The 13,361-nt window shown below is 31.6% G+C and overlaps 1 protein-coding gene across 3 annotated transcripts in view; it reads left to right on the top strand.

The window, feature by feature from the left end:
* The first annotated feature begins 10,477 nt into the window (after nt 1-10,477).
* The window catches only part of LOC123012303, a 41,186-nt gene continuing 38,302 nt past the window's right edge, over nt 10,478-13,361 (top strand). For all 3 annotated transcript variants that reach the window (XR_006413212.1, XM_044410149.1, XM_044410145.1), the window contains exon 1: nt 10,478-10,738. Coding sequence is in view for 2 of the 3 variants with exons in the window: in XM_044410149.1 (XP_044266084.1) it covers nt 10,675-10,738 (64 nt within the window). In the remaining variant the exon portion in view is untranslated. The remainder of the gene's footprint in view (nt 10,739-13,361) is intronic.

The following is a 13,361-nucleotide window of genomic DNA, read 5'->3' as shown; positions in this document are numbered from 1 at the left end:
ACTTATTTTTGTTGTCTATTCTGTTGAAAAGTATGGATTCGTTATAGTCCGGGCAAGTTAGCTTAAAAAATAGGGGTCAGGTTACAATAGTTCGCATAAAGCTGAAAATTGGTACGAATGTTGGGAAGCTCATTATAAAAGAAATGTAAACAGTCCCCATCGATCCCACATCTGCAAAAAATGTTATTCAAGGTCAAAGGTTGCGAAAATGGCCAAACGGTAAGTTTTATCATAAAAATACATCAGACAAAAATTGTAGAGCATGCAATTCTCTATAAAAAATGTTCTTAAACTTTTTTTCCTAAGAGTAACGATTTCTGAGATATAGCGATTTAAAAAGTTGTGTTCTTCATAATATGCACACGTTTCCACGCCACCTGTGAGGTAGTGTACTTGGCGCATTTTTTTAAAGTAGTTTCTCCGGTAGGCCTATTCCACGATCTATTGAGGTTCTGTTTAATTAAAAAATCTTGTATCAAATGACAAATGGTACTATTGGAGATGATAAAAGCGATGTAAATTATGAGTAATATAGAGGAAAATTATTCGTCTGATTGATAGTTATCTGATGGTATTTCAAGTGTACTGTCTTCTTCGTCTTCTTCTTCTTCTTCATCATCTTCCTGCTGGGTACAAGTAACTTGTTCTAAGAGCGATGACACAGATGTCTCCTCGCAGATACCGTAAACATCTTCTCCTAGAAGATAGCGAATTCCGTTGATGATTACAACTTGTGGAGTAGAATTACTATTTTGAAAAACTTCAGCACAATTAATTAAGTTTTGTTTTACAAACAATTTAAAAATTGTTGTTTTATCTGCAAGGAGACATCTGATTCATCGCTCTTAGAACAATTTACTTGTACCCAGCAGGAAGATGAAGAAGAAGAAATAAAAGAAGAAGACGGTAGAATAATTTTCCTCTATATTACTCATAATTTACATCGCTTTTATCATCTCCAATAGTACCATTTGTCATTTGATACAATATTTCTTATTTAAACAGAACCTCAATAGATCGTGAAATAGGCCTACCGAGGCAACCACGTTAAAAAAACGCGCCAAGTACCTACCTCACAGATGGCGTGGAAACGTGTGCATATTATGAAGAACACAACTTTTTAAATCGCTATATCTCAGAAATGGTTACTCTTAGGAAAAAAAGTATAGAAACATTTTTTATAGAGAATTGCATGCTCTACAACTTTTGTATGATGTATTTTTATGATAAAACTTACCGTTTGGCTGAAAAATGCAAAAATCCCATTTTTGCAACATTTGACCTTGAATAACTTTTTTTGCAGATGTGGGATCTATGGGGACTTTTGACATTTCTTTTATAATGGGGTGTCCAACATTCGTACCAATTTTCAGCTTTATGCGAATTATTGTAACCTTGAATGTGTTCATTGCCCGGACTATTAGAAGTGCCTGAAATGTTTAATACATCATAATTTGTTTGTATGGTACATTAAAGTTCTCAATATGCAATTTTTATGACATTTTTTTTTTTTTTGTAAGTACAACATATACAGGGTATTTCACGAGTGATAATGAGCCTGACCACATTTGAACTGCAGCCAGCAATACATTTGCATAGGCTTCATGGATTTTGATTATGAATTTTAAAATTAATAAAACATAGTTATCGCGTGACTGACACAAAGAAATTGACAAGACAGGAAACACAATTTTTAAGGTTATTGTCTATCTACCATTGGAAAACACTTTCAAGCCTTTTTGGAGCTTTTCTATACAGGAAACATTGTCTTTACAAAAAAGCATTTTTCCCAAATTCGCCATAAATGAGAATTGGATCTGTTTTCTCATCGTTCGAATGCATTTAGAAATTTTGCTAATGTCAGTTCTGACATGGTTGTGACAAATAAAATTATCGAAGCAAAGCTATCGTGGATTCATAATTCGGTTTTTCAATCAATGCGATATCTAAAATATCCACGTTAACTTTGCAAATGTATTGCGGGTTATATTTTCAATTCCGTCAGGCTCATTATCACTCGTGAAATACCCTGTATACATGATGATTCTTAAATAGACCGACAAAATTTTATCCTTAGTAGTATCAAATGAGAACATTCTGGATAAAATATTTAAAAAATTCATTGTTTAAACGTTCTCTAAATAAAATTTATTAGTTATTATCGAGGTAAAGCGTACGCCACTGTTGTGTTTGTAAATAGTATTAGCACAGGTAGTGGAAACCATGGTATTAACTTGATGAAAATGTATTTGATCATTGCAACAATTTATAAACGCCGTAAGTGGCACGGATCAATGGGGTTTTGCCCCTAAAAGATACTATCATTTTCTGGATTTTATTCAACGAACTTGTCAAGAGTTGTCACTTTTTTCATTGTGCAAACAAATATGTATTCTAACAACGAAAAAGTCGATATGCTGTTAATTTATAGTGAATGCCGCAAAAATGGTCTGCAAGCCTCAGTTTTATACAGTCAACGTTTTCCACATAGACGACATCCGACGGACAAGATTTTTAAAGGGCTTGAAAAAGAATTAAGGGAAAACTGGCCAAAACGAAAAAGGAACAGACCCCGCACAGTTACGACGGTCGAAAATGAAAAAATACAGGTTCTGGAAATAATCGACGATGATCTACATGTTGGTCAAAGGCAGATTTCTCGACAAAGCGGGATTAGCCGTACATCAGTCCAGCGAATTTTAAAAGAAAACAAGTTTCATCCATACCATGTGATGTTGGTGCAAGGTTTAAAAGAAACAGATTATCCTCGAAGAGTTCAATTTTGCAATTTTATCCTGGCTAAAATTAATGAAAATGAAATTTTTTTTAAACAAAGTACTGTTCAGCGATGAGGCAAAGTTCTCCAATAATGGCTCTGTCAACAGGCATAACTGTCATTACTATGCTTTAGAAAATCCACATTGGATCAGACAAACACATTTTCAAGAAGTTATTTCAGTAAACGTCTGGTGTGGTACAGTGGACGACTACGTTGTTGGACCGTACTTCTTTGATGGAACATTGACTGGAGAACGATATCTTCATTTTTTACAAAACACATTAGCATTGTTACTGGAAGATATTCCTTTACAAATTAGAAGAGATATGTGGTTTCAGCAAGACGGTGCTCCTCCACATTATGCACGAAACGTGCGACAGTACCTAGACGAAACATATCCGAGAAAGTGGATTGGAAGAGGAAGCATTTACAACTGGCCACCTCGAAGTCCTGACATGACTCCGTTGGATTTTTTTTTTATGGGGAACTGTTAAAGACAAATTTTATCGCACTCTTTGTCGAGACAGGGAAGAATTAAAAAATAGAATTCGTGCCGCTTGTGCTGAAGTAACTCCAGATATTTTAGCAAGAGTACGCCGGTCATTCATAACTCGAGTTCAAACATGCTTGCGAAATGATGGTCATCATTTCGAACATTTGTTACGATAGTTTTAAGTTTGTTCAACAGTTATATTTACGTTTCCTTGTTTTGCTGAATTCATGACATATATAAATGCTTTTGTTCCTTTAGCCGATGTAGCAGTTTCAAAATCTTTTTTTTTTATTGCAAATGAGTAATTTTTACAAAATGTTCGTAAAATTTGACAGACGAATTTGGCATTTTGGAGAATCAAGGAATATCCAAAATTACTACTAATAATTTTATAGAATCTAGTTATTATTGGAAACTGTATATTTGGTTGCATTTTAAAGCTCGTCAGGGTCGTAGTCTTACGTGGGCCACGCTGTATATTCATATACGTTGTTTAAACACGTCTATACTTGAACCCTTTTTGTCTACAAATACAATTAATAATAAAAGTCTTATTATTGGCCCGCGGCGTGGAGAGTAGAGGAAGAGTGCCGAGGCCCGAGTTAGTTTTCCTAGAAGTAGGTAACTCACGGGAGCGAATTAGTATACGGTCGTCGGAGCGAACTAGTATACGATTAACAGGTTTTTTTGACCGCGGGAGCGAACTTGTGTGCACCGCATATCGTTAGTCTGGAGGTCAATTTTTGACCGTTTGCAACTGCCTAACGTATACGTTTGGTGTATAAATCCAATTTTTGAACATACGCATACTTACGAATACGCAAATTTACGCACATATATCGTACGTTTTGGTGCGAGCAGAGATTTAGCATTCGAAGTGGCGTAAGTACGTGATTCCCTTAATATACTTAACAATTTTAAAATATTTTGAAATGGATGACTTATTGAATGTTCTTGCTATTAGAAATCTATAAATTGCAGAACAACGAAATAGGTCTCGTAATAGGTATCATTCAAGAGATCCATTTCAAAATGTAAACAAAATGCAATTCATTAAAATATTTCGGTTGTCCAAGGACTTGGTGTATTATTTAGTGGATCGTTTGGACCCTTACATTCGTCCTCCTAATAGAGCCACTAGTTTAGATATAACAAACAAAGGTAAGGTAATTTACATAATACATACATACTTCTATGTGAAATTGCATTATAATTTACAATAATAATATAGTTATTTATTATACAAGACGATAAACAATTTTTATCGTCGTGTATAATATTTCGTTTTATTTTGTACTCACCTACCAGAATTTCTTGAATATAACCAGTAGATAAAAATTACTTTATTTCACTACACGATAAAAGACTACTTTATCTACTTAAATTAGTTGATACAAGCACTCTTTAACATTGAGTACAACATAAATTAATAAAATGGACGACTGTTGGCATTTTTTAAATTCTAGATATTAACTGCATTGAAGTTTTGTGCCACTGAAAGTTACAGATGCGCTTTTGCAACGCAAAATTTTTGACGAGTGGATAAAATTTCCAGAGAACTTTGAACAACTAAATGCATGAGGAGCATGGTTTTCCAGGGGTTGTTGGCTACATAGACTGCACATATGTTGCAATTGTTCCACCAAGCAGTGACGACCCAGACTTTCCGGAGTATGTTTATATTAACAGAAAAAACTATCACTCAATAAGGCCTATTCTGTAACTGATGTGTTAATTTATAACAATACGTTAAAAAATATCACCCTGTTAAATCCTAAATTGGTATTCTGTAAATCAAAATTATGTTCAAATTTAACCATCTCATGTTAATTTATACTGTTAAAGTTAAAATTTTGAAGGGTGCTAATAGCGTACCTTTGAAAAATTAATAGGGGTGTTAAATGATTGTCAAACTAAAATGGCAGCAGTTGCAGGGTTTTTATTCTTACAAAATGAAGAAAGGAGAAGACGGTATGTTATCAAAATAGTTTTATACTTATAACAAATAAATTAATAACAATGTTATTATTATTTTTTAGTCGTCGCATGCGATTAATTAATAGAAACTTGCGTGATGCTGCAAATTCATTTGACTGGCCGGAAGTTACATTTTTAAAATTGTTTCGTTTAAATAAAGAAACGGCTCAGTATTTAATTAATGAAATTGGGCACCATATAAACGCCGCCGTGCACCATTCTGCTATACCTAACCATCTTAAAGTACTTTGCGCTCTACATTTTTTTGGTTATGGGAGCTATCAACTCGATACAGACAGTGGTGGAAATTTTGGACTTAGTCAGCCTTCGGTTAGTAGGAGTATTTCCAAGTTAGAAATTGTAACGGGGCATTTAATAAACCTTTGGATAAAATTTCCTCAAACAGATGAAGAAATAAATAATAAAAAACGATTATTTCTTCAAAAATATGGTTTTCCGACTGCGATTGGTGTAATTGATGGCACACATGTAGCAATAGTTACACCACCCATCCGCCTGCTCCGTATTTGAACAAAAAAGGATTTTATAGTATAAATGTACAAATCATCACAGATGCTGAACTGGAAATTATTAATATGAATGCAAGGTTCCCAGTGTTCACGATGCTGCTATTTGGATGATGTCAAACATAAATAGGCATCTTCAGAACCGCCATTTGAACGAAAATATAGACTCTCACTTAATTGGTGATGATGGTTATCCATTAAGTCCTTGGTTAATGGTTCAGTTTCCTGGGCAAATTAAACCTCAGAGTCCTCAAGGACGATTTAATCAACAATTACGAAGGAGTAGAAACTGCATTGAATTATTTAATGGTAAGCTGGAAGGTAGATTCAGATGCTTACTTAAAGACAGGGTATTAGGTACATTACAACCCTATAAAAGCAGCAAAAATTATTTACACCAGTGGTGTGTTATATAATATTTGTAAACATTTCCGAGTGCTTTATCCAGATGATGATGAGCCCTTACCTGTTGAAGATATCATACTTCAGGAAAATTATAATGAAAACAGAGCGCAAAATTTTTATGTTCAAGGTCAACGTAGAAGAAACTTGTTAACTCAACATTATTTTAATCATTAAATATTAAATACATATGCTGTAATTGATATTCTTCTAATACATATAATGAAATACCTAAACCTACTTATAATTCCTATTACTACTTAATCAAATTTATTTTTTTTTGTTAAATTTTGATTTATAGCAGACGCTACATTGTTAATAGCAGCTGCCATATTTTCTTGGCTTCTTACCAAGCTTTCCAACTAGCTTACTTTAACCGAAGATAAAGACCTTTTCTTCTTTTTATTAAGATTTGGCAAATTTTCTTTATGAGGACTATATATTGGCATGTTTTCACCTATGAAATTTAGTAATCACAATGACTTAATTACTTCAAAATAGATACTTACTTTCTTTATCTATTATATCTTCCTTTGGAACGTGCACATTTTCGATGTCATTAAAGTTTTTTGTTGCGTTATTTTCATGGGGTTCATTTTCTTCAGCAAGCCCCGCTTCACCTACATTAGGAGCACGTTCTATGACAATTATATTTTCTAGATTAAGCAGTGTCTTAGGCCCACTACTTTTTCTAATCTTCATAAACGATCTTAAATAACTCCCATATCACTCTTTTTGCCAATGATACTTCAGGCTCTGTTATGTTATCCAACTTATCATCGTTAAGCTCCTATACTAATTCTGTAGTTTCGGATATAAAGTCTTATTGTTATTCTAATGGACTACCAATGAATAACGAAAAAACTAAATGTTTTGTTTCTTCAACCAAACCTTTGGATCAGTCAGTCCTAATAAAAGCATTCCTTTAAGTGAATCTGTTAAATTGTTGGGGCTTTATTGGACAACAAATTAACATGGAACGATTACATTATTTACTTGCTAAACAAAATGAGTAGCGTGTGTTTTGTTATCAGAAACCTGCACAACTTAGTCAATTTTCAAACCTTGAAAACTTACTATTATGCATATGTTAATTCTTCTATTAACTATGGGATAGTATGCTGGAGAGGTGCCACTGGCGTCTCTAGAATTTTGAAATCACAAAAAAGCATTATTCGTACTATTACTTATAAAAATAGACGCTCTTCCCGTAGAGAACTCTTTATAGATCTTGAAACTCTAACTGTAATTTCTCTTTCCTTGAATCCTTGAATGTGCTTGATGCGTTAAGGAGCATTCGGATAAATTTTGTAATAATATAGCGGATAATATTAATTACGATCTTAGGAGAAACTATAATTTGTTATTACCTCAGCATCGATTGTCTCTTACAGCTAGAGGACCCCATATAATGTTTATTAAAATCTTTAATAAACTGCCTGCCCAAGTTCAGGTTTTAAATGATTTAAAGGTTTGCAAACGAGTAATAAAAAAATACGATTAAAAAATCCTTTTTACACAATATTTCTCTTTTAATTTTACTAATATTGGAGATATTAAAATGTATTAATTGTATTTTTGTCTGTCTATTGACGTTTCCTACAACTGTTGTAAGTTCCTAAGAAATAAAGCTATATTTATTTATTTATTTTAGTATTCTTGCTCGTGTTCTTTTCACAGAATTTATAAAATCTTGGGATTAAAGTGTTCAAATAAAAATTAAAACAAAATAATATATTTAGAACAAAAGAATATTATTTTCCGTTGATTTGTATAATATTATGTATACCTACTATATTTTGTTATATTGTAGGTATAAAAAGTGTTCTTTAAATTCTAGAGTTAAATCAAACATTAAGCCACCTGAAGAGTCTTTTTTTATTTACATTGGAATAATCGAAAACATCTTTTTGTTTAAAACATCAGTAATTTGAGATTAAACTAATAAAAAGTCAATAGTCCTTTCAAACGCTTTTCAACATTTTAACAGCGATCGATCATGTATTGGCTTACCCTACCCTGCGTTATATATTTTATGATAACCGGTTTTTACACAAAATTAATTCGTTATTTTGCGGAATAACAACTTTTTTTACGATCGGGTCATCCAGACAACACAATGCGTAAAATTGTGTTTGGTGCTGCGGAGAAAATTATCTAACTCTTGAGGTATCCACTTCAATTTGTCCAAAATACCCTTTTTTATACCTCTCATCTCTCGCTATGTTGCTGCTTGTATATTGCACGACTGCCTAAATTTCTAAATTGCGTCCTCTTCTCTTTATCTTGAATAAAAACGTAATGCTAGAGTTAAGTGATGCTATGTCCAGTCTATAAAGTACACAGTTAAACCTTTATAATTCGTATTAATTATTATTGGAAGAGATACGGATCGAATTAATTAAAAGTAATAACTGAAATGTGTCTATGTCTTAAAAAAGTATAATAAAATATAATGTTTGTTAAAAGTTTATTTTCGCTTTATTTCAAAATGCAATACATAATAATTAGGATCTGCCATTAAAACCCTTGTTTTTTCTGTGTATCAATTTTTTTCAGGTTATTTCTACTACAAGTATTCCTAATTCCTAATATTATTCCTAATAATACTATTCCTAATAATAAATATTAATTAATTTTTATTACATGTATGTGGTCAGAAAGAGTTTTAATTAGGATCAATTAAAATTATGAATAAGTTAAACTATGCAGTTTCTGTCGGTAGTAGTCTACATATACCGGGTGGGGCATCCGTTACGCCCAAAAAGAAAATCCCTACTTCTAATTAAATAAAATTGTTCAATTTTTCCACACTTACCTGGCCATTAATTTTTTGGTTATTTTTCATTCAAAAACAAATCCAAAAATAAATAAAAAGTAATTTTCTCCCAAAAAATATAATTCTAATTTTTATACTGACCTACGCAGATTCACTTCCTACAATTGTTTACAAATTCAGAAAAAAATACCAATTAGATTTTGAATTAAACGCAATTTTCCATCTTAACTTTGAAAATCATTTTTATTTATGACTTGCTACTTGTGCCATCGTAAATTTAGGTGACAATGGGGAACTGCAATTGGGGTAAGATTCCAAGGTTTACAACAAAAAGACCCTTTAAAGAGGTCGGCTACCAGTAAATGATTCTTTTGTTATCAAATTATACCATTTTGTCATAAATCAAGTCAAATTTGAAATTGTGATATCACAGTTTGATGCGCTGACAGGTACAGATTCATTTAGTGTAAAAACTTTATAGGTAAATTAACAGAAAGTATTCATAAAACACACAAAACTGTTACGGACTCATTTATAATCCAAAAAAATAGAAAAACTCTCAAATTATACCCTACGAATAATTAGTTAGGTATATGAAATATCGCCAGTTTAAATTAATTTGAAGTCGCGATTTATCAAGTGCGCGTAACCGATGCCCCACCCGGTACCTTCAGGCTGCTGTATATGTCGCGCACCTCCATGACACTGGCAATGTCGTGGACAACAAGAAAAATGTTAAAAAAATCTATCCATAAAAATTTCGAAGTTATAAATTTTGCACTTTGACTCTATTTATTTCTGTTGGAAATATAATTGTTCAAGTTTTTTTGCTACAGGCAAATTAGAAGAGGAAACAATCAAACTGTATCCTAAATTGTAACTCTGTTTAATGTTATTTGAGGCTTTTATTGTATGTACATGGTGCTATTTCAGAAAAGGTGCGGTAAACTGTTATCACTGTTTAAAATTAATGAGTAATGTTTTGGTCAATGACTCATTGCACTTCCAGTTCGGATGCAAGAGGTTCGGATTAAAGCATGATTGGATTAACGAGGTTGCACTGTATTTTTATAAATTCTAACTTTTAAGAAAGTTAGCAACTAGTTATATCCCAGTTTCAATATATTTAGAATTGATTTTTCAAAACTACTAACGTTTTAACACGTCGAAAATTGTAGAATCTAACTTTAATGCCGAAAGATTCAATTTTTTTCATTTTTATAATTCTTATTAGTGTTAGTTTTTGGAGACTTTTAGAATTATATTTATACAAAATGTTTTTTAAAATATGAGAAAATAACATAGTAAGTATGGGAAGAGAAAATCCGCATTAAAAAAATACTCAGTTCCCATTTATTATGTTCTCTTTTTATGACAACGTATTGTTATACTGTTAACATAATTAGAAGTGATTTTCATACAGGTGGCCACCTGATATCGTCGCTAATTTATCTATTTTTGCTCGCATGCGCCAATCCCATTCTCCGTTCAAACTGTTGGCGGAATCAGTAGCGTCGCGACGTTCCTTGGTGGCGGCGGCGGCGGTGGCGCACACGTTTTTCGGCGTGCTTCACTACCAATTACTTAAACACTCGTAGAAAACAATCATGTTCAGCCGACCCCGACCGTAACCTAATCCCATTTTTATCTCCAAAGGTCAAGATTCAAAAATAAGATGTGTCTTTCTAAAACATTCAGTTAAAAGATATTCGACAACATGAAAACTGTGCGCGGACTTGTTGTCAAATATTCAGTTATGTTTAGATTGATGATTTCAATCGGTAAGTGGGATTTTTACGTATGTGACCAAAGCTTTGATTTCACGCACTTTTTTTTGTTTACCGAAAAACTGAAGCTCACACTAAATTTGCCATCGAGTTGTTACGTATAAACAAATCATTTATTAGAGATCAGGGTTCGCCCTTCAGGCGTGATGTATCGAATTCATTCTGTCTGAAAAATATGTTACAGTAATGAAAAAAATTATTACAATTTCACTCAAACTTGATTAATAAAGACTAATAAATTTAGTTTATGATATTTCTTGAACTAAAAAAAAAAATAAAAAAACCTCATTTAATTAAATGTTATAAGGTAAGTTGACCAATAAGTGACCAAGAGATGCAAAACTAAGAGGACTACTTGTACATATAAAATCTTTTTTTATATTTTGTTCAAAAGGCGATACATTTTATATTATTTTTTTTATATTTTCAAAATGGCCTATTTGAAGTTTCCTAAAACTTATATTTAATTCCAAACATTCGTACTAGGCATTTTCCAGAAAGACCAATAGCAATAACTTACTATTGCATTGCCTAACTGCTGTACAATTTTTAATTTTTGTTATACAAAAATTTATGAAAAGCTTAATTAGATCAAAAATCTCAAATTATCTCCAAATAAAATGATTTAATATTAACCAACACATTTTTAATCAAACTTTGGCTTCATTTCAGAAGCAATTTGCATATCCCTTTTAAAGAGTAAATAAAAGCACAGTAGAAATTACTCTGTAGAATAAATTAAAGCTCTTTCAGCACAACATTAAAATTTTATGTGGTTTAGTTTTTTTTTAATATTTTGGTTTGTGTTTTCATCACTTTCATTTAACTTTAATCTACGTGTTGCAAACAAGGCAACTAATAATTGAGAGAATTTCAATCTTGCGCCCTGACAGAGAGGTCGTCAGCTGGCCAGCACCTAGAAGGAGGATGCACTTGGGTTGCCACTTCATTTGGAAAAATTGAATTTAAAGAATGTTTCCTTTTTGTTACAATGACTACTACTTTTTATACAGGCTGGATTATAAAAAATGCCTCAAGATATAATTGGATTATTTTTAAAAACGTTACAATACTTTTATGGGCGCCGAATATTTATAGTTTCAATGGGTGCATAAATAAAAATCTTGATAAATTAATTGTTTTCAAAGCAATAGAAATTAAAGCAATAGAAATAGCATAAAAAGTTTTTTTTCAGATCATACAGGGTTATTCATAAATATGAAGCAATATTTGAACCTCAAAAATTCTCATCATTAGAAGTCGGACACGAGTTATTATTTAAATTAACATCAATTTATAGGTCATTTTTGAGGTTCAAATATTGCTTCATATTTATGAATAAGCTTGTATGTTGGATTAAAATCTTCGTAATGAGCTCGGAACGCAACTTTAAGAAATAAAAAAAATATTTTTAATAATAAAAAGTCATTTTTAGATCATAGTCTTTAATTAAAAAAATTGAATATGTAGTAGGTTGCCATTTAAAAAACTTTTTTTTTGCAAAATTCGAAAACTAAAAAAATTCCGAAAAATGTTGTTCTTGATAAATGGTCACATTTTAATTGTACTTTACGCTACACTAATTATTTTTTTCGTAAAGAGATTAATTTACGAAAAAAACGCTTGGTTCCATACTTTATATTCACCGTGTCTGTCTTAGTCTGTAATTAAATCTTCCAAAACATTAAATGTCTTTTATAAAACCCTCAACACAAATGTCAGAATGTAAAAATCAAAAATTTATAAAATGTATAAAATAATAATAGTTATTTATTATACAGGCGGTTAAAGTGGCCGTTTAATAAGCTGCGGTTTAATAACAGCGAATTAAACAAACATTTTATTCTGCGAGTGTAATACATCATACAACAACTTTCCGATATTAAAAATTAAAAATATTAGTCATCAAATCGTCAGACATTTACCAATTTTAATATTATATTCTTGGGTTATATTATGATTCCTAAGCGGCGATCAAGTCAGCGACGTGTTTTTTATAAACAAAGTTTAAAAAAAATATATTGTGCGTGTCAAGTCGTTTTCTGTGGAAAAAATTAGTAAATAATTTGTGCGAAGAAATGCATGATGTTGTTTCTTCTGATGTGGAACGCTCTTTGGATAGTAGTGATGCCATCCATAATAATGGATAAACTGCTTTTTCAAAATCTATTGCACCTTGTCCAAGTCCTGCGTTAAACATACGGTTATGGAAGCGTGAATCTCGAATGTCCAACAGAATCTATAATCTAAAATTTTTAATGCGCCGATTATTAAAGTTTAAATAAACAGAATAAACAATGGCTTTAATAGTTTGATTTGACATAAATAAACGTCATTTTATAAGGCAAAATCGAATAAAATAATTTATACATAAAAGTTTTAAGTTCATGAAAAAGATTAATAAAGAAGAGTCACCTTTTATAAAATAAGGCTTCAAAAGAAAAATTACTTCAGTTTTTTCATAAAATAGCACCAGGAGAAATAATTATTCGTAACAAGTGTCAACGAAAGTTTTAGCTTGACGTTAATTTGTAAAATAAAAAGACATTTTATCATGGAAATATTTATAAACTTGTCCTTAAAAATTTTTTTATGTACAAGCAAATTAATAAACGAA

This window comes from Tribolium madens, unplaced genomic scaffold (assembly GCF_015345945.1).
Source record: "Tribolium madens isolate multiple individuals breed KSU strain unplaced genomic scaffold, Tmad_KSU_1.1 Scaffold_19;HRSCAF=116;Tcas5.2_LG9, whole genome shotgun sequence".
Classification (NCBI taxonomy): domain Eukaryota; kingdom Metazoa; phylum Arthropoda; class Insecta; order Coleoptera; family Tenebrionidae; genus Tribolium; species Tribolium madens.
This window is presented reverse-complemented; position numbering and strand designations above follow the sequence as displayed.